At 42.5% G+C, this 18541-nt stretch overlaps 1 protein-coding gene across 12 annotated transcripts in view; it reads right to left on the bottom strand.

Moving 5' to 3' along the window:
* ADGRB1 (adhesion G protein-coupled receptor B1) overlaps window positions 1-18541 on the bottom strand; it is a 316254-nt gene that overhangs the window by 30333 nt on the left and 267380 nt on the right. For 7 of the 12 annotated variants that reach the window (XM_069854743.1, XM_069854742.1, XM_069854741.1 and 4 more), the window contains 3 exons: window positions 17945-18011; window positions 12439-12524; window positions 6608-6706 (listed from right to left, as the gene is read on the bottom strand). In XM_069854743.1, the coding sequence (XP_069710844.1) occupies window positions 6608-6706; window positions 12439-12524; window positions 17945-18011 (252 nt within the window). The remainder of the gene's footprint in view (window positions 1-6607; window positions 6707-12438; window positions 12525-17944; window positions 18012-18541) is intronic. The other 5 variants (XM_069854746.1, XM_069854750.1, XM_069854752.1 and 2 more) reach the window with 1 other exon arrangement.

Here is an 18541-nt window from a genome sequence, read left to right as displayed (position 1 = left end):
CATTCCTCAAGCAAACAACTCCTAAGTAGAAGATTTTATTCCTCTTCTCCCTCAGCCCTCTGAAATCTGCCTCATTATACTGAAATCTGTCTTTACTATCACCTACAGTTGTGCATTAATAAAACTGGCTCACCAATAAGTGCAGCAAAAAAGTATCTGAGAGGCAGAAAAGCCCAAACAAAAGATAAGACTTGCTCTATAACATGCCACTCTATATACATCTTCCATGCAAGGATCAGCAAACACAACATGCCATGGCTTGGTTAGATGAAGCGATTCCAGTAGCAAGTTGCAATTCTGATTGCTGGAAACCAGCAAAGTCAATAGTGGCTGCTAGAAAAGGTCTGTACCAAACAGCTCTGTTCCTTGGAACCATTGGGTCTCCCAGCCTACTCTTGATACACATCTAGGTGTATGTTGCACCAGTAATGTGCCAACAAGAAACCTGGCAACCACATCTAAGAATGGAATTCTGTAAGTACAGGTCTGAACTGCCTGTCTAATTTTGGACATGTTTTCCGTTCTTGCAAAGAACTTTATCATCAGATTGACAAGCCAGATCTGGATCCAACATTTAGATATGGATTTGGGGTGTAAGGGATGTTGCTGAGGAGGTAAATTCTCTTTAGCAAGCAGATTTCAGTCCCTTGGCTGTAAAACTTGCTCCAAAAAACATGTAGGTACACTGTTTTAACAAGTGTCTGCTTGAGTCTACTTGCTCTCCAGACCACAGATGTAATGGTCCGTAACTACGGTGTTCGCCCTTCAGAGCTCCTGCTGTTTTCATGCTGAGCTCTGTGAGTCCTCCCTAACCCTCATTCTGTGTGTCTCAATATGGGTAAACTATTTAACTTTCTTCTGAGCTGAGACATCCTGATGGGCTTCATTATATCTCTGAACATAAGTAACCTTAAATCACCACTTAAATCTCTGGCTTTCCACTTAGATGATGGAAAACATCATCTGCCTTTCAAACTCAGATGATGAAAACAGTATTACATCGCATATTCAGCTGGAGTAAATCAGGATTTTCCCAACTGAGTTATGTTGAGTTACATCAACTAAGAGTACGGCCTTTCTGCTGTCTTTGTGATTCATCTCGCAGACGCCTTCTCAACGATATTCATCCCTTAGAATCGTTATGGAAATGTTGCTTGAGACTTAGAGCCTAATCTTTATTCTCAGGCAGCAGATGGCAACGGGTCATAGAAATATAACTTACTCTAATTTCACTTGCAGAGCTCTTCTTAGCTTTTGAAATATTAAATCCAAAAAAAGTTCCATTTAAAAAAAATATATATATCATATCAAGGCTGAAATTTCAGAAGAAAACTCAGGGAAAGATAAGTGGTTTTCCTGTGGCATTGCCCTTAATTCTACTTGCTGTGAGCTGAATTCATAGCAGATCTCATACTTTTGCCACCTTTCCATCTGTCTCTTCTTAGAAAGTACTCTGCGTCCTTAACAGATTCCAGAATAACTTATGGGGCCTAAGAAACTTCACATTATACTGTCACATGGTGATTTGTTATATAATGACATTGTGAATACTTAACGACTCTTAGTTACGGATTATCTCTGATCAATGAATCCAGGATTTTTATTGCTCAAGACAGAGGAATTAACTGGCAGATCCTCTTATTTGTCCCATACTTGACAGCACTCATGATGACTGACAGCAGCATCAAAGGATGATGATTACAGCGCATTGTGGAAGCACGATGCTATTATTTGATGACCATAACGTGACAAGTTGTAGTGTCACACCTCACCACACTACTGCTGCACTGAAGAGGAAAGGATATGGCAAAGAATATGGCAAAGCCACAGCACAATGCAACCAAACATAACCACATGGTAACATTGTCCACAGCTTTGTCTAGCATGGCAAAAGCTTAGATTTATGAAAACACATAGGAGAACCAGCTCTGGCAACAAGCAGATGATGGACTTCAATCAAAAAGTCAAAAACTTTCTGTTTTGTTCTTCAGCTATCTGGTAGCCTTGAGAGTCTTCATCTTTGCAGAAGAAACAGGATGGACTGATGGCACTTACAGGATAGAAATGAAAATAAGAAAAAGAAATGTTTTTGGAAACAAGTTCTAAATTAAGAAAGATTAAGAAGCCCACAGTTTAACAAAAGGCATGCTAGACTTGCCAACAAACATGTAAATGGTTATTATAAGAAGGTAGGGTGATCAATTCTTCTCATTCCTTAACACTGATGGGGTAGCCAGTACCATAAGCTAAAGAAGCAGCAGAAAGAAAAATAACTTGGTAATTCAGAAGCAGCTTCTGGAGAGGAACTCTAGAAAGGGATAAGGTAGGTGGATTCTACACATGGGGCAGCAGATGGCTCCTTCCATGCTGTACAGAGGATATAACTTTGCTATACTGATGAACAGCTATTCCGGCATCACAGCAGTTCTCCTGCAGGACGCCCCACCCAACACCCACCCTAAAGGGATTACTTTATTCATTCTCTTGTGCTTTATCCCTCCTCTAACTTGCATTCATCCTAAAAGCTAGACTGTTGTCCCTATTTTAGGGACAGATTCAGGGAAAATCCCTTTAACTTAATGCCTGTAGAATCAAGATAGGAAATCTGTAACTAGAAAATAGGAGGCACTGTGCATACTCTTTCCGCGCACCAGCAACACAGAAACACACATTATTTCTGTTTGCTCCAAAAGATGATTCTTCTCTCAGCTGCTGCCATCTGAAGAACATGACTAGAAGAACAAGAAATCAAATACCTCTAAATAAGACAGGCAGGCAATGAAGCAGATACGGGCAGATTGCTTGACTATTTGTCCTTATTAAGGGAAATTGTTCTTTGACAGTCCAAGAAATTACCTGGAGGGGCCAAGTACTATCCCCAGGTAAGAATACAATTTCAAATTCCTTGAGCTATGAGGACAACACTCTCCTGAGGGAGATTTGCCTTTATAAAACCAGACATGCATGTAAATATTGACTCATGTTAATCCTGGAACTACAATATAGGCAAAAAAAAATGATTCTTGAGACTTCCCAAAATTACTTTGAGCCAAGAAAAAGAGCAAATCCTTTAGATGGAGATTTGACACATGAGGTTCTGATGACATAACAAAGATGACGCATTGGAAGGGTCATGAGGACTTCCTGACATCGACTCTTGGGTGTGTTGCCTGCAAGAAGAATAAATTGTGCCAGGGTCTTCATCTTGGATTAGTCTCTTCTCCATGGTTAGAATCTGAGAGTGTACCCTCAAGAATTCCTTCCTTCCTTCCTTCCTTCCTTCCTTCCTTCCTTCCTTCCTTCCTTCCTTCCTTCCTTCCTTCCTTCCTTCCTTCCTTCCTTCCAGCAGCAGTCCCTGAGTATCTGCAGTGAATGTCCTCTTTCACTGCAAGTACAAAGAAACTAAAAGCCCTTAAGATACTATTTCCCTATCTCAGATTAAAAAAAAAAAATTCACAGGGAGCAGACAAATGAAATATACAGTAATATTTCACAGTTTGAGGCTATCATACAAGCAGCAATAAAAGGAAGGAAATACAGGAACGGAAGTTTTCAGGTGGCAAAATATGATTGAGATCTTGACCAGAACAACCTCCAGGGCAGGGTCTTTTTAACCCACAGATGTCAAGTCTGGCTTAATCTTAATAGGTCATAAACAGCCAAAGTTTTCCTTTTTATCATGTCCTTTGTCAAGAAATTATATAATTTCCAGGGCATTTTTTTTCTCTTCTGTCTTGATTGCTACCTGCTCTCCCATCAGTGATTTATCATGTTTTCCCTCAGTTACATACCCACTTATATGCCTCCTTCCCTTTTAGACACAGTTATTACTATGAAAAGCTGCTCAAAATGTTTATGATTTCCAAAAGCCAAGAAAAATGGACAAAAGGGTCTCTATCCTTTCATGCCTTGCTATACCAGAAACCTATGGTAGGGGAGCTGGAGAGGGTATGAGGAACCCCAGCAGGAACAAAGCAGGCACATTCTTTGATGTGCTCTCCACCAAACAGCTATGGCCAATTCCAGGTCAGAGAGGAGCCAGGACTCTTCATAGCATCTGATTTATTTTACAGGGCTTCAAAAGTGAATGGCAAAGCTGGCCCAAGGTCTGGGATGAGGGCCAGCAGAATGGTGGCAGTGGCATGAAGCACAGCCAGGGCTTTGCCTTAGTGACAACCTCATTTACAATGGACTTGGAGGAAGAATGTCAGAAACAGTTCAGCTACAGAATGAAGTTGACAACAAGGGCAGATGAGGACTGAGTGAATTAATTTGTATATTACACAGGGGTCTCTTTGCAAGCATAAAAACATCAGACACTTCAGGACAAAAAAAACAAACAAACAAAAAAAAATGCCAGAACTGGAATTTATCATCTAAGGTATTTTGTCTGCTTGGAAACAAAAGATATATCCTCTTACAAGAGCCCTCCAATTTCTATCAAATTGCTTAAATTATAAAAGCAGGATAAGTAGGAGATCTGGATTTCATATCCCTTTTCCTTTCTGGTTTGAAGATGAATCAGAATACATGATTTCTGACAGAACAATGCCAGACAATACGGGAGATGGATTTGACATTACTTTACTTTCTAAATCAACTTACTATTATGAAAGCTTCTCCTATCTAACAGTTTAATTTATGAATAGTAAAGGTTCTGCTGGTTAAGCAATCCTCTGTAGTCTGAGAAAACTGAAATGCAGTGAACTACTAATTCCAGACTTATGATATGCACGTCTGGACTGATGCCATCTCGCCATCTCAGCTGGGCATTGTTGTATAAGGTAAGTAAATGATTTCAGCAGCGAAAAATAAATGAGATTTTCTTTAGTTTTCACATCTCATGCAAATTGCTAGCTCTTAGTAGAGGTGATCACATGTTCTCTTTTTCTAATGACAACCAATTGTTTTTCAGAAATGTACATTTTTTCCCTAAACACTTTCGGGTTTTATATAAACAGCTCAGATTTCAGAAAATAAAAAAAAAAAGAGAATTGTTTGTATTGGAAAGGGTAAGCAGGGACATCTTCAACTAGATCAGGTTGCTCAGGGCCCCATCCAACCTGATCTTGAGTGTTTCCAGGGATGTGGTACCACCTCTCAGCGCAAACTGTTGCAGTGTTTCACCATTCTCAGCAAAAAAAAAATTCTTCCTAATATCTAATCTAAACCTCTTATCTTTTAATTTAAAGCCATTGCCCCTTGATCTTTTTGCTACAGGCCCTGCTATAAAGGTTTTCCCCATCTTTCTAATAAGCCCCCTTTAAGTACTGAAAGGTTGCAATTAAGTTCTCTCCACAGCCTTCTCTTCTCCAAGCTAAACAACCCCCACTTTCTCAGCCCCAAGAAAAGAGAAAACCTTGTGATATGTTTTTCTTTTATAGAATCATAGAATGGTTTGGGTTGGAAGGGACCTTAAAGATCATCCAGTTCTAACCCTCCTGACATGGGCAGGGACACCTCCCACTGGATCAGGTTGCTCAGAGCCTCATCCAACCTTGTTTTGAACATCTCAAAACACAGGGAATCCACGACTTCTCTCAGAAAACTGTGCCAGTGCTTCACCACCCTCACAGTAAAATATTTACATTTCTACATTTTGAGATTTGGCTGCCTATTTTTGTTCAGATTAATTAAAGGTAGGACTTTTCAAATTGCAAATGTCTAGATCTGAGAGTGTTTCTTTCACACCTTTTACCTATATTGCTTTAGACATCAAACCCAAAATTTTGCATCACTTGGAAATGATGTAGATAATAACATTTAAAAAAGGAAGAAAGGCAAACGTTCCCTCATCACTCTCCCTCCTACCTTAACCTTTGGAAAAAAGCCAACTATATAAATAGCAACAATTTCTCCAGCAGAACACATCATTCAATTTTTTTTTTTTAATAACTCCAGCAGCATCTAAGAAGAGACTTAACAGCATTTGACTTTTATAACTCAGAGCTATGAAACACTTTAAGATTTTGAGAACTAACTCCAAGTGCTTTTAGAGGGCCAAAAGAGGCAGTCAATACTTATCAAATCGGAACTACAGCCCTATGAGGTATTAAACTTAACTCTAGCCTCTCATAAGAGAAAAAAAAAAACAACAAACAACACTTAGAAGTCATTCAACAACTCACTTAAATCATACTGACTGCTCTGCAGCCTCTGGAGTAAAAACTCAAGCACATGCTTAAGCGTTTGACAAAGCTGCAGTTTGAGGCCCTCATCTACCATCAAAATTAATGGGAACCACATCTTTAAGTCTCTAAGAAATAGTGGCATTAAACATATACCCAAATTCCAACAAATGAAGAGTCTCTTTGTCTTCCATGGACTGCTCACATGCTTAAATCTTAGCATGTCAGAAAGTGCTTTTCAGGATCCAGCCCATCAGTTTTTGTTCCGGGAATGTTGCAGGAGCCCTACACTGCTCATGGCCCACACAGAATGAGGTCAAGGAGAATTGAGGATGTGGGGAGCTGGGCAGGGACATGAGGAGAGAAAACAAACAAGGGCTGGTGAGTGCAGGGAAATGAAAGAGGGAAATAAAATAAATTAAAATCAAAAAGAAAGTGGAAAGAAAGAAAGAAAAGAAGTTGAAATTAGAGGAACTAACATGGCGTTACTGGTGGCTGTGGCCGAAACTTCAGCAGAAGAAACTACTCCACACTTGGAACATTTGAGCGTCATGCCGTAAAGGGGCACTGCCATCTGACTGCAATTAAAACCAAAAGACTGAAACAAAACAAAACACTTTGCTTATGAACACAAACGTAGCAAGGAAAGGGAAAGAGAAGCCAAAAGAAAGAAAGAACAAAAGGAAGGAAGAAAGAAGAAAGGGAACCAACCAACCATACCCAGTTTGAAAAGAGAAATGAAAGACAGGCAGGAATAAAACTCTCTCATCTGTACCACTCCAGATGCGGGAAATGGGGAAAAAAAATGTACAACTCAGAGACGTGTTGGTGCCGCTGGAGAGGGTGGAACTGTGTTGGTGAATGTTTTGCCAGATTCAGGGTGTTTCTCTCTGGTACCCATGGAAAGAGAAACCAGTACTGGTCTCCCAGTCTCCACCTCCTTCTTTTGGTTTGCTTTTGAGAAATTGCACTTTTTGCTCCAAAATAAAAAAGGTGGCAGGGTTGTACAGTAGAAGGCAAGAAGTAGGGCTGTGGGATCTGTGTCTGCCTACCTTCTTTCCTAAAGCAATGCAAGGGATGAGTCTCACATATTCTCAAACGGCCCTTGTGTGCTAATCCTGGTGGGGCTACCTACATGGCAGATGACAATGCCAGGAGACAGGCCACTCTTTGGTTGCTTAATTTGTGATGAAGGACATGCAAATGGAGTTGTTTATGTCCTGGAAGTTAAGCATGAGCTTGGGTGATTTGTAAGACCATCAACCTGCCCTGAAATGAGACGGACTGGCTGATGACTTTTGAGACATTTCTTCTCTCAGATCTTATTTTGGAGCTGAAAACATCTTTGGGATGAACCCTGAGACTTGTTCACATCAGTTGCTCTCCCTTTTTTTGAATGGGACCAGCGACAGAGCCAAGCCATTGTGGGCTGCTGGTGTAAAGGGTTGCAGGGATCTGCTAAAGGGCATGTCCTCACAATTTTTAGATGCTGACATGTGTGGATACACCTAGCTGACAAGCCAGCTCTTAATCAGGAGTGTGGAAGCCACATTAGCTTGGCATTAGCCCTGTTTCTTCACAGAATTTACTACTTTGTGTGTACATCCTGATTCACGCAGGTACATGATATCCACATCAGATCTGGCGTAGAAAGTGGGCAGGAGTCTGCAGAGCATCCTACAGACCTACATGCAGTGCCTGACATCAGAGAAGGCAGAACATCACTGCCCAAGGACAGTAGGTCTGTCATTCTTGGGTGATAACAGTGCAGCTGGTGAGGGGTAATATCTGCAGTTTCCTAGCATCTGGGCTTTTACAGCCCTACTCTGCCTGAGAGAGAGACGAGGAAATGCAGATTGGTTCTTAACCTTTATGGCTTTGTGTTCAGTCTCACTGCAAAAAGGCCCTCCTCATGAACACCAACACAGCATTATCAGCGGTCCGAGTGGCCCACTTTGAAGTGGCTATTGACTGGTCTTTTCATTAGTTACAGTGACATAAGCCATTACTCCCTTCCAGAATAATGGCTAAGGTATCCCACAGAAACTTTTCAGCCTTCAGACATGGAGAGAATTAGCTCCTATGTCAATAGATACATATCTTCCAGGAAGATTGGTGTAAATCCAGTGAGGACAATGGCTGAACCAAAGATAAAGTGGGTCTTGAGAGGCATTAAGTGCATGACCCTTTAAAAAAAAAAAAAAAAGAAAAAAAAGGACAGCTTATCCCCAGATCTATAAGCCACAAAGAACAGATAAGCAGAGAGACAGAGAGAGGCAGAGATAGGCAGCAAAAAGGAAGCAGATTGATTTGAGGAATTTGATGGAAAACTATACCAGAAAAAACATGAATGACATTGAATCACAAAGAACTGGCCAAAAGACCACTATAACACACAACTGTAAACTGCTGTTGGGTGCATTTATGCAGAAAGTTGTAAGCAGTAGGCACAGATGTGGATACATCTATACTCTAATTTGTCCTCGTTGGGGTCGTGAAGTTGTTAATATATTGAATTTCCATAGCAAGTTTATATTGGTGTCTGTATGTATGAAAGGGTAGCTAATGAAATAATCACACTGAATAATGCATTCATTTCATGTAGCTTTTTCTGCTACCTAAATATCCACAAACAGCTCATAGACTCATCTGGTGTGTTCACTGGAGCCTGGACTTTCCTACCTTTTATTGAACAATGCTTTACAACTCACATGGCCCAAAGAGCACCAAACGCTTCTTCCAACATGAAACATTCCTAGATTAAGGTCAATTCAAATCTGTTCCTATTTTAATGTAGTTATTATCTTTCCAATTACTTTCTTCTCTATGCACTGACAATCCAGCTCTGTTACATCCCACCAGGAGGGTTGCAGAGAGAGTATTTAACACAAAGTATTGGGGCAAACTTTCTCAAGTCCTCTCTATAACCAGTGGAGAGATAAAAGAAGAAAAGGTCCTCTAAGGGGCAAGTTGGAATGAGTCAACAAGGCTCCCGTCTCCCTCCAGTAGTTACAGAGGAAGCCTAGGGAGATTAAACTCAGCAGGCTAAAATTAGCCTTTGTGAATATACTCTATAGTCTCATTCTTCTTCCCTAGCTGTGAAAGCACACAAATGCTCCTGGAATAAATGCTGGTTGAATACATTTAAAATGCATTTTAAAGTCTGTTGTGTCTGATATTAAAACTTTCTGGTTTTAGTAGCACTCCCATCAATAGAGCTCAAATGCTGTCAGTGCAGCTGACTGCGACCGGAGACCATTCTTGCTGGACGATACTTGCATGTTTTTCTTCCGTGCCTGGACAGGAGTTGGAGCAGTTGTGTGCATTTTCCCAGCTCTCCAGGTAATCGCACCCAACTTTCTACACCCTGGTTTTGTGATATATCTATAAAGTCATTGCCATTAGAAAGTCAACATTTTCTGACAGAGGTGACAATAGTAATTACAGCAATTTCTCTGCTAAATATAGGGCAGACCCTATTGTGTCTCTGGTACTATTTCATGGGAACTGTTAGCACTCATTTATTTGTGCCAGTTGATTTTCCATATGTGTGCTGGACACCAGTTAGGATTCAACAGGTCTTTTTTTCCCCTCTTTTTGTTTTGTTTTGGTTTTTTTTTTCCCCCATTGTTTTTGTTTTTGCAACACTGAACCATACTTCTTGCCTCTGCTAAAGGAAACACAACATTTCTTTATACCATCTCCTCAGATCCAAACATCTCCAAGGCTGTTACTCATTCTGATTATCTTCAGATCTACCTTCCAACACGGTTCCCAAGCCCAGGCCAGAAGCGGCCAGCTAAAGGGAAGGGGCACCAGAGCTCTCAAAAGTGCTTCTGCGCTCTCATGAGTGCACTTCGAAAGGAGAACAAAATCACTGAGCACAGAGAAGGCTTAAAAGTGCTGCACACACACACACGGACATGAAAGAGGGGGGGGAAGAAGAGAAAAGAAAGAAAAAAACCAAAGAACATCAGAAAAATGACTTTTTTTTTTTTTGCTTTGTAGGTTTTGTTTTCAAAGTACAGGTATGAATGTGATCAATAACCAGCTGCTATGCATTAAATAAGGTCATTCTGTATGCAGTTTAGATTAGAGAGGGAGAGACTGATAGACAGCACCTCACTGCTCTGCTAATCCAATAAACCATTTATTTCAGTGCTGACTTTCAAGTGCCATTATCTTGCTACAGACTCTGCCTGCAGTTTGTGTATTTTCTTGAGTTCTCTCTTTGTAAAGAAGGCATCATCCAGTATAAAGCACTTGCTTGTTATCAGCTGCTTTAAGCAATGCACCAAGGTCACTTCTTCACATACCTGTTAAACCCAGCAGCAACTGATACTTCTGGTCATCCAAATGTGCTTACGTCTCCTTTTATTATCGTGACCATGGCTCTGCTCAGGCATTGAGATTCCCCTCTTTTCTGCACCAAGGGCAAGTCAACACTGCTGATAAAATACGAACCTTCACTGGTTCCTGTATTTCTCCCCTGGCCGGGTAAGAGCTTGCTTCTGCCCTCAGTTTTGCTGCATCACTCAATTAAAAACTACTTCCACCAGAACTACTTGATAGTGCAGTGACAAGAATATCGAACCTCGTCTGTACTTTCTGCCTCTGCCCTTTGAGATGCAACCTGAAGGCCCTAGGCTTTTACATCACCATGGCAAATAAAGCAGTTCAGCCTCTCCATGAAGCTTGGGCATGTGGCAAACAAGGCGGTAGGTACCCATGCTCCTTCTGCTTTCATAGATAGGGTATATCTTGTGTCTTCTCCACCAGCCCCCTAAGGTTTTCGGTTCTGACTGTAGCCATGGTAGAGAGGCACCAGTACACCTTTTGCTCTCCTTGTCTCTTTGTAAACAACTTCTTCCTTCAAGAACACGATCATTATCTGCAGTAATACATCAAACGTCATCAAAGGATAAATCAGAGTACGCAACCCTGTCTTTCCAAGAAGGAGGTAATGAGAGGTTTCTCATTCGCGTTTCTCTGACTGCAACAGCAAGCCAAGTAAGTACTAACATCAGCAGCCAGGCTAACCTATGCATTGGATTTGCAACAGAGCGTCAGTGTGCCATTTCTGTCCTTCCCTTCAAGCACGGCATAGCTCAGGGATAAACTCTGAGCAGGCTACAGATTCATTTCTAGAAACAAAGATGAAGGGGCCCCTCATCTTGCTGGAGCCAATGACAAAATATCCATTGTCAACAGAGTTTGGAAGGAAGCCAATAGAGAGCCCTGCACGGTAGCTGCCACCCCAGCCAACCCCTATAGAGACCAGAGTGATAAGAACTATGGAGTCAGCTCTTCAATTTATACTACAAAGAAAACTACGTAACATAAGCCCCAGGATTCAGGGATGGCTTGGGGTGGTGGTTGTGGAGAAGACCACAGAATCATCAAATGTTTTGGGTGGGAGAAGACCTTAATGATTATCCAGTTAAAACCATCTTACCATTGGTAGGGAAACCTTCCACTAGGTCAGGTTGCTCAAAGCCATATCCACCCTGTCCTTGAACATCACCAAGGATGGGGCATCCACAGCTTCTCTGGGAAACCTGTGCCAGTGCCTCACCATCCTCAGAGTCAAAAATTTCTTCCTAAAATCTTATCTAAATCTCCTCTCTTTCAGCTTAAAACCATTACCCCTCATACCATCACTACATTCCCTGATAAAGAGCTCCTCCCCATCTTTCCTCTTAAGTACTGGAAGGATGCTATAAGGCCTCCCCAGAGCCACCTTTTCTCCAGGCTGAACAACCCCAACTCTCTCAGACTGTCCTCACAGGGGAGGCATTTTTACTTACCAGTGCTCCTTTTTACACACTCACCTATCCAAAAACTACTAGACCTCCAAAGACCTTTTCTTTCAAAGCATCCTCTGTCTGTCTCTCAGTCACCTGCCAGTGATTAGAAATGAAACCTCTGTCACACAGTCCATGCCATGTGCCACACTCAGCAATGATGAGTCCCTCTCTGATCCACCTACTATCTCCATGGGTTGGTAAGATGAGTCACCTTGATCTTCCTAATCTTTGGGAAGATCAGCCTGGGCTGAAGCCATTTTAATAGGGAGAACCTTCCTCCATTGAAACCCAGGACTCCTTCTTGGGTCTTTTGTCTCTATTGCACTAAATGATAAGGCAAGAAGATCAACCAACCGGGTTTTTTTCTTTCTTTTTTTTATATCTGCTTTTGATTTTTGTTTGCAGCTTCAAACTCTATTTGCATTTTTTGCCTGGTTATTGATCACAACCTTGTTTGCTTTTTTTGTTTTCATTCTTTACTTAGATGTATTGATAAGGCATACCCTGCCCGTTCCTTCAGTTTCTTATCTGTTATTCCATCTTTGGATACAAGTTTGTTAAAAACCAGAATGCCAATAACCATGTTCACCTGTTGAAAGAGAAACAACACACAGTTTTGTTCTCAAGCAAGTCAGGTCAAACTTGGTAGAACAGAAGGGAAAAACCCAACATTTCGCAAGTTAAGTCCTTTCCATTTCTCCCAAAGCCAGGTAGCCCGGTCACACTTCTTCAGGCCACCACCCCTTCTGTCTCCTCTTCATACTGTCCCACCTCCCCTGGTCATGCATCAGTGAGTTCAGGGCAGCAGAATGCAGCTGGCAGCAGATCAGAAAGGTGTCCATGAACCAGGACAAGATCATAAAGCAATCAGATTGCTGCAGGGCTGTTCAAGGCCTGATGCATGCTTGACATCTAGCAAGGAAACTCCAGGCACAACAATAATTTTTCAGGCTAGTACAAAAATAAACTCGCCAATACAGGGAGGAAGAGTGGGTTGACACTGGATAGTTTCAAAAGTGCCTTCTGGAGTCTATACAACCAAAGCGGTGGCATTAACAGGATGGAGCTAGGTGGTGCAGACAGGTTGTCATAGTTCTTGCTCGGTGAACCAGCGCCACTGCTCTCAAAATAAGAGGTGGAGAGGCACTGGAGCAAGTATTACAGAAACATAAGCTACTGTGGTAGAATGTCTTGGGAGATACTGCAAATGGCATAGCACGTAGATTAGCCATCCAGTCATTTCCAAAGAAATTAATGGGCAGGACAACTCAATGCAGTCCTTCAGCCTACTTTGCTAGGGCATGGTTGTTTATATCAATCAGGTATAAAAAATTCACAGTGAAATACAGGCTAAACAGAGCTGGGGTCTTGCAAGGCGATCCTAAACTCCTCACTGTGCCTTTCTGACAGTATCCACTGCTGCCAGCTGCATCTGTTTTACAATCCTCATCCAGACCTCATCAACCCCTGAATGTGAACACATCAGTGACACATGACGACCACCCTCTTCATGGAAGCACAGCATTGATGGGGGAAAAAAGTGACATCTCCTGTTTGGCTGTCAGTGGAACATCTGGTGTTGGTAGAATGATGTGTCGTGCTTTCAAGGGAATGTTTAAGGCCAAATTCAGAGATTTGCAATGTTATGTGTTAGTTGAGAGCCTCGGTCAGTTAAATAGACGCTGAAGAGACTGTCCTAAGAGACACCTACTACAACACATAGCCCAAAGAAAGGGAAATGTTTGCTCATAACAAGCCTCCATCTAATTGGCTAAATCATCCTCAAGAATGAACAATCTTCCTGAATTTGGATTGCTTGTTTCATCAGGACGTGACCCAGATCACTGATGTGGAGTCCACAGCTGGGAATAAATGGAAGATCTCACAAATAGCAGTTATTTTCTTTTTGCATCAGCTGCTGGGTCAGTGGACTACTTTCCACAGATGCAAGCCCATTTCTAGAGCTCACCATGGTATTGTTTTCGAGAAACAACACTGGCAATTCAGACACAGTAACTCAGCCAAGGATCAGCAGGAAATCAAACCCTAGTTATGTGCTTAGAGAGAGAGAGAGCAATTCCAGTTCACTAATCCTTCTTCATTATGTTGGAGGCCTGTGAATGCAAGAGAGACTTTTCCTTAAGACACAGCAACAATGCAGTAGGAAAGATGCGGTTGAAGTGTGGCAGGCTGCATAGCTCCTGGGGCTGGCCACGAAACAGTGTGTATCCTCATTCATCTATAGAAGGGGAGCTGACAAAGTGCAGCTCTATAACTGGATCTCCACAATGGTTTTCATAGGATCACAGAATGGCTTAGGATGGAAGGGACCTTAGAGATCATACAGTTCCAACCCCCCTGCCATGGGCAGGGATACCTCCCACTAGATTGGGATGCTCAAAGCCCCATCCAATCTGGTCTTGAACACTTCTAGGGAAGGTACCTCCACAACTTCCCTTGGCAACATGTTCCAGTGTCTCACTATCCTCATCACGAAGAATTTCTTCCTAATGTCTAGGTAAAATCTTCCCCCGCTCCAATTTAAAGCCAATCCCTCTCATCTCATCACTCCATGCCCTTGTAAAAAGTCCCTCCCTGGCTTTCATGTAGGCCCCCTTCAGGTACTGGAAGGCCGCTATAAGGTCTCCTCAGAGCCTTCTCTTCTTCAGACTGAACAGCCCCAACTCTCTCAGCCTGTCCTCAGAGCAGAGGTTTTCCAGCCCTCTGATCATCTTTGCAACCCTCCTCTGCACCCATTCCAACAGTTCCTTTTCCTTCTTATGTTGATTCCAGAACTGGACACAATATTTCAGGAGGGATCTCATGAGAGCAGAGCAGAGGGGCAGAATCTCCTCCCTCATCGTGCTGGCCACACTGCTTTTGATACAGTCCAGGACATGATTGGACTTCTGGGCTGTGAGCACACATTGTCAGCTCATGTCGGAGCTTGTCATCCAACAGCACCCCTAAGTCCTTCTCTGCAGGGCTGCTCTGAATCACATCATCCCCCAGCCTGTATTGAAACCGAGGAGTGCCCTGACCTTGCACTTGGCCTTGTTGAACCTCATGAGGTTCACAGCTTTATTTCTTATTTAATAAATAAAAGCTATTTTATCCAGTACTTCGATCATCATAATCAACATCTTGCTCTGATCATGGCTCTGTTTCTTTGCAAAGTCAGGGATATCATACGGACGGACTTCTAAACTCAGCCACTCTTCAAAACATACAGCGTAGCTTTACTTCCTTATCTGCAGGATGCTTTGCAGAAGCAAAGACACAAGTCTGAGATTCAGCCCTTGAGATAACCTGTACCTGATGACTGATGACTCTGTCCTGACTTCACCACACCATAAGCCTCTCCCTGCAGTAATCAGTTGCCTTCAACCTGCACACAATTATCACCAGGATGCTTCACTTGAGCTAGGTGAGTAAACTGCTTGCAGCAGCTCTGCATTTCAGGTTGCTCACAGTTTTTAAGATGAAAGGTCAAATCTTTGCAGCTGTTCAGTATGAATGGACTGACTGCAAGCTGAAAATATTGCTGAAGCTGCAGACCAAGCATTTTAAGAATATTATTTTAAGTAAAGATATTCTCCAAGCCAAAGGCTTTTTTTTTCCAGTGTGGAGAATAATAAGGGAGATTACGGAGGAAGAAAGTTGCTACAGGTAATAGAAAAATCTTGTTGATAGGAGAACTGCAGTACAAAGATGCTTGAATGCCTTGGAAGGAATAAGCACAAGTCTAGTCAGGCCAGGGCTAGGGTAGTGGAGCCAAGTCAGCTGTATGCAATGTTCTCTGGGTTTCTATATATCATACTCATCAGAGTTTTGAGTGAGAAAGAGCTTTGAGTGAGAAAGAGCTCAGGCATAGAGTCAAGTACCACTTTGATTTGTGCATTTGTGCACAATGGCAGCTGCATTGTCTCTGGAGTAAATCTGTCCTGAGAGCATCACAGCTCCATATCTCCTGTGCGACCCTTTAAGAGCCTGATTGTCCTCATGTTGAACGAGGTGGAATGTTCCTCCATTACTGACATGCTCAACCTGAAACCAGGACAAAGCACATGGAGAACAGACAGCTGTCCAGTCTTATGGATAGCACACGCATGAGGACTGCATGTTCAACTGCTTGTTGTGTTACAAAGCCATAGTGTGAATTTGGGCAGCTCATTGAGCTTATTGTTTCCCAGGTTCCTATTTATAAAAAGGCTACCAGTGCTGCTTCTTCCTCTCCTTTTGCAAGCTCCTTGGGATATATAGCACCTTGGGCAGCATTCACTCCTCACCTCAGACAGCAACGAGTCTGGTAGGCTAAATTAAGGAATGTAGGCTCCTTCTCTAGTACTTAACAGAAACAGGCACCCTCAGAGATGCTTCACTACTTCCAAAGATCAGCTGTATGAACTACCATTTGCATGTTGACCTTTCTGTAAGGGCATCTCCATTTTTAGCTTTGATGGTGGTGAAAACTGCGATGCCAAATGGAAGCAGGCTCACATATTTTTCCTACACTTTAAAAATGCTAAGGAAATCTGAAGGATTACTGTGTTGGAGCAACAAAAGCAAGAGGGCTTGAGACAGCAGATTGACTCCCCCTTCTGTGGGCACTAGCAAAGCTCCCTCTCTCTTAATCACTGCTGTCGATTGTGCATTCAAGCCACTGAGACAGAGCTATCAGCTGTTATGTTATTGGGGCAAAGAGCGAGTTCATCTGAAAGCACTAAGACACTTCCCATCAGCTACATTACTGAGGGAAATCCAACTATCACATGCTTATGGGGATCTAATGACTGGCTGGCATGAACATCTGTCCATCCCCACTCTTCACTGACTGCTATGTGAAGGCTCAACTATGTGTCACAGCCCTACGCTAAAGAAAGACCCTAAGTGATACAAGGTCTGCTGTAGTATATAAGAGGTACAACTGCTGGCTTGTTCCTTTGTCACCATGATGAAATGATGGCACAAAGGTGGTTTGATGTGCACTGACAGCAGTGAGAACAGAGGCAGCAAGAGCTCCCCTGTAGTTATTCTCCTGTTCTTGTTGTGGGGCAGTTAACCCCCCAGGCACTGCATGAAACAAAAGCCTGATCGGAAAAAGAAATTGCGAGTGTCAACAGCTCCATTCCTGTGGGACCCTCCGGGTCACTTGAGCCTTAAAGAAAATATAGCTCGTTCACTGGATAAAACACTGGGCTGGAGAGAAACTGCAGACAGTCACAAGTAGAGGCTCAAATGTGGCATTAAACTCATCTGAAGTTGCTGCAGGAGGGATTTCCTAGAGGATCAGAAAGTCTCAAATTCTTTGAACCTTGACTGTCAAGATTTCTCATGGCATCTGAGGCTTCCAAAGCAAAAAAGGTATGTCATTTCTTTAGTTATACCTTCAACTCAAGTGAAAACCAGGCAAGACTTGTTTTGGTGCTGTGTTGCAGCCAAGGGTGGAGGGACAGCAGAACAGACTCCCACCATGCATGAAGTGGTGGGATAGAGTTTAGGAATGTTCACATAACCATGCCGTATATTTGAACTAGAAGCAAACATGACATTTTTAGAGTCACAAAGGATCTTTTTGACATTGATTTGAAGGTCTCCATTTTACCTGCAGACAAGGAAGCTGCTGACATGCACTGGCCATCTGGGACAGACCAGGAGTCACAGCCTTATCTGAAAGCAACCAGTAACAGCAGTTTCTGAAGGAGTTAATGTCAGAGTTTTCCACCATCATATGTGCTTCCAACCAGACAGGGCAAAACCAAGATAAAACATTAATCAGATATCATGGGGACCCCAGAGAGGACAGACATGTAAGGTCGAGACATATTCTATTTCAGAATCAAACCTATCCCAGAGTGCTGGCTTCTAACACTTTGCTCTTTATTCCTGAAGGAGAAAGTTATTCAAAATATGAGTGCAAATATAGAAGGGCATTCTTGGGTTGAAAGAACATGGAAAATGCTGTAAGATAAAGAGAAAAAGAAAAAGCTTTCAGCTATGTATAAATACCAAAACGACAGCAGCTGCCGGTCCCACAAAGGCGTAGAGAAGACCTCCCTCTAACGACAGCCAGCAGCTAGAAACGGAAGAGAGAAAAAAGTTACCCAGTGGCTAACATCTTAGAACACAGAACACAGAATCACTTGGTTGGAAAAGATCTTTGAGATCAGCAAGTCCAACTGTACCTGTCCATTTCTAAACCATGTCCCTGAGCACCTCATCTACCCATCTTTTAAACACCTTCAGGGATGGTGACTCAACCACTTTCTTGGGCAGCCTCTTCCAGTGCCTGATAAACCCTTCGGTGAAGAAATTTTTCCTGATGTCCAATATGAACCTCCTCTAGTTCAACTTGAGGCCATTTCCTCTCACCCTATTGCCTGTCACTCGGGAGAAGAGACCAACACCCACCTCACCACAGCCTCCTTTCAGGTTGTTGTAGACAGTGATAAGGTCTCCCCTCAACCTCCTTTTCTCCAGGCTAAACAACTCCAGTTCCCTCAGCCACTCCTCGTAACACTTTTTCTCCAGCCTCTTCACCACCTTTATTGCCCTTCTCTGGACACATTCCAGTGCCTCAATGTCTTTCCTGTAGTGAGGGACCCA

The sequence above is a fragment of the Phaenicophaeus curvirostris genome, chromosome 3 (assembly GCF_032191515.1).
Source record: "Phaenicophaeus curvirostris isolate KB17595 chromosome 3, BPBGC_Pcur_1.0, whole genome shotgun sequence".
NCBI classification, from domain to species: domain Eukaryota; kingdom Metazoa; phylum Chordata; class Aves; order Cuculiformes; family Cuculidae; genus Phaenicophaeus; species Phaenicophaeus curvirostris.
Note: the sequence above shows the minus strand (reverse complement) of the source record. Positions and strands in the feature narration are given on the sequence as shown.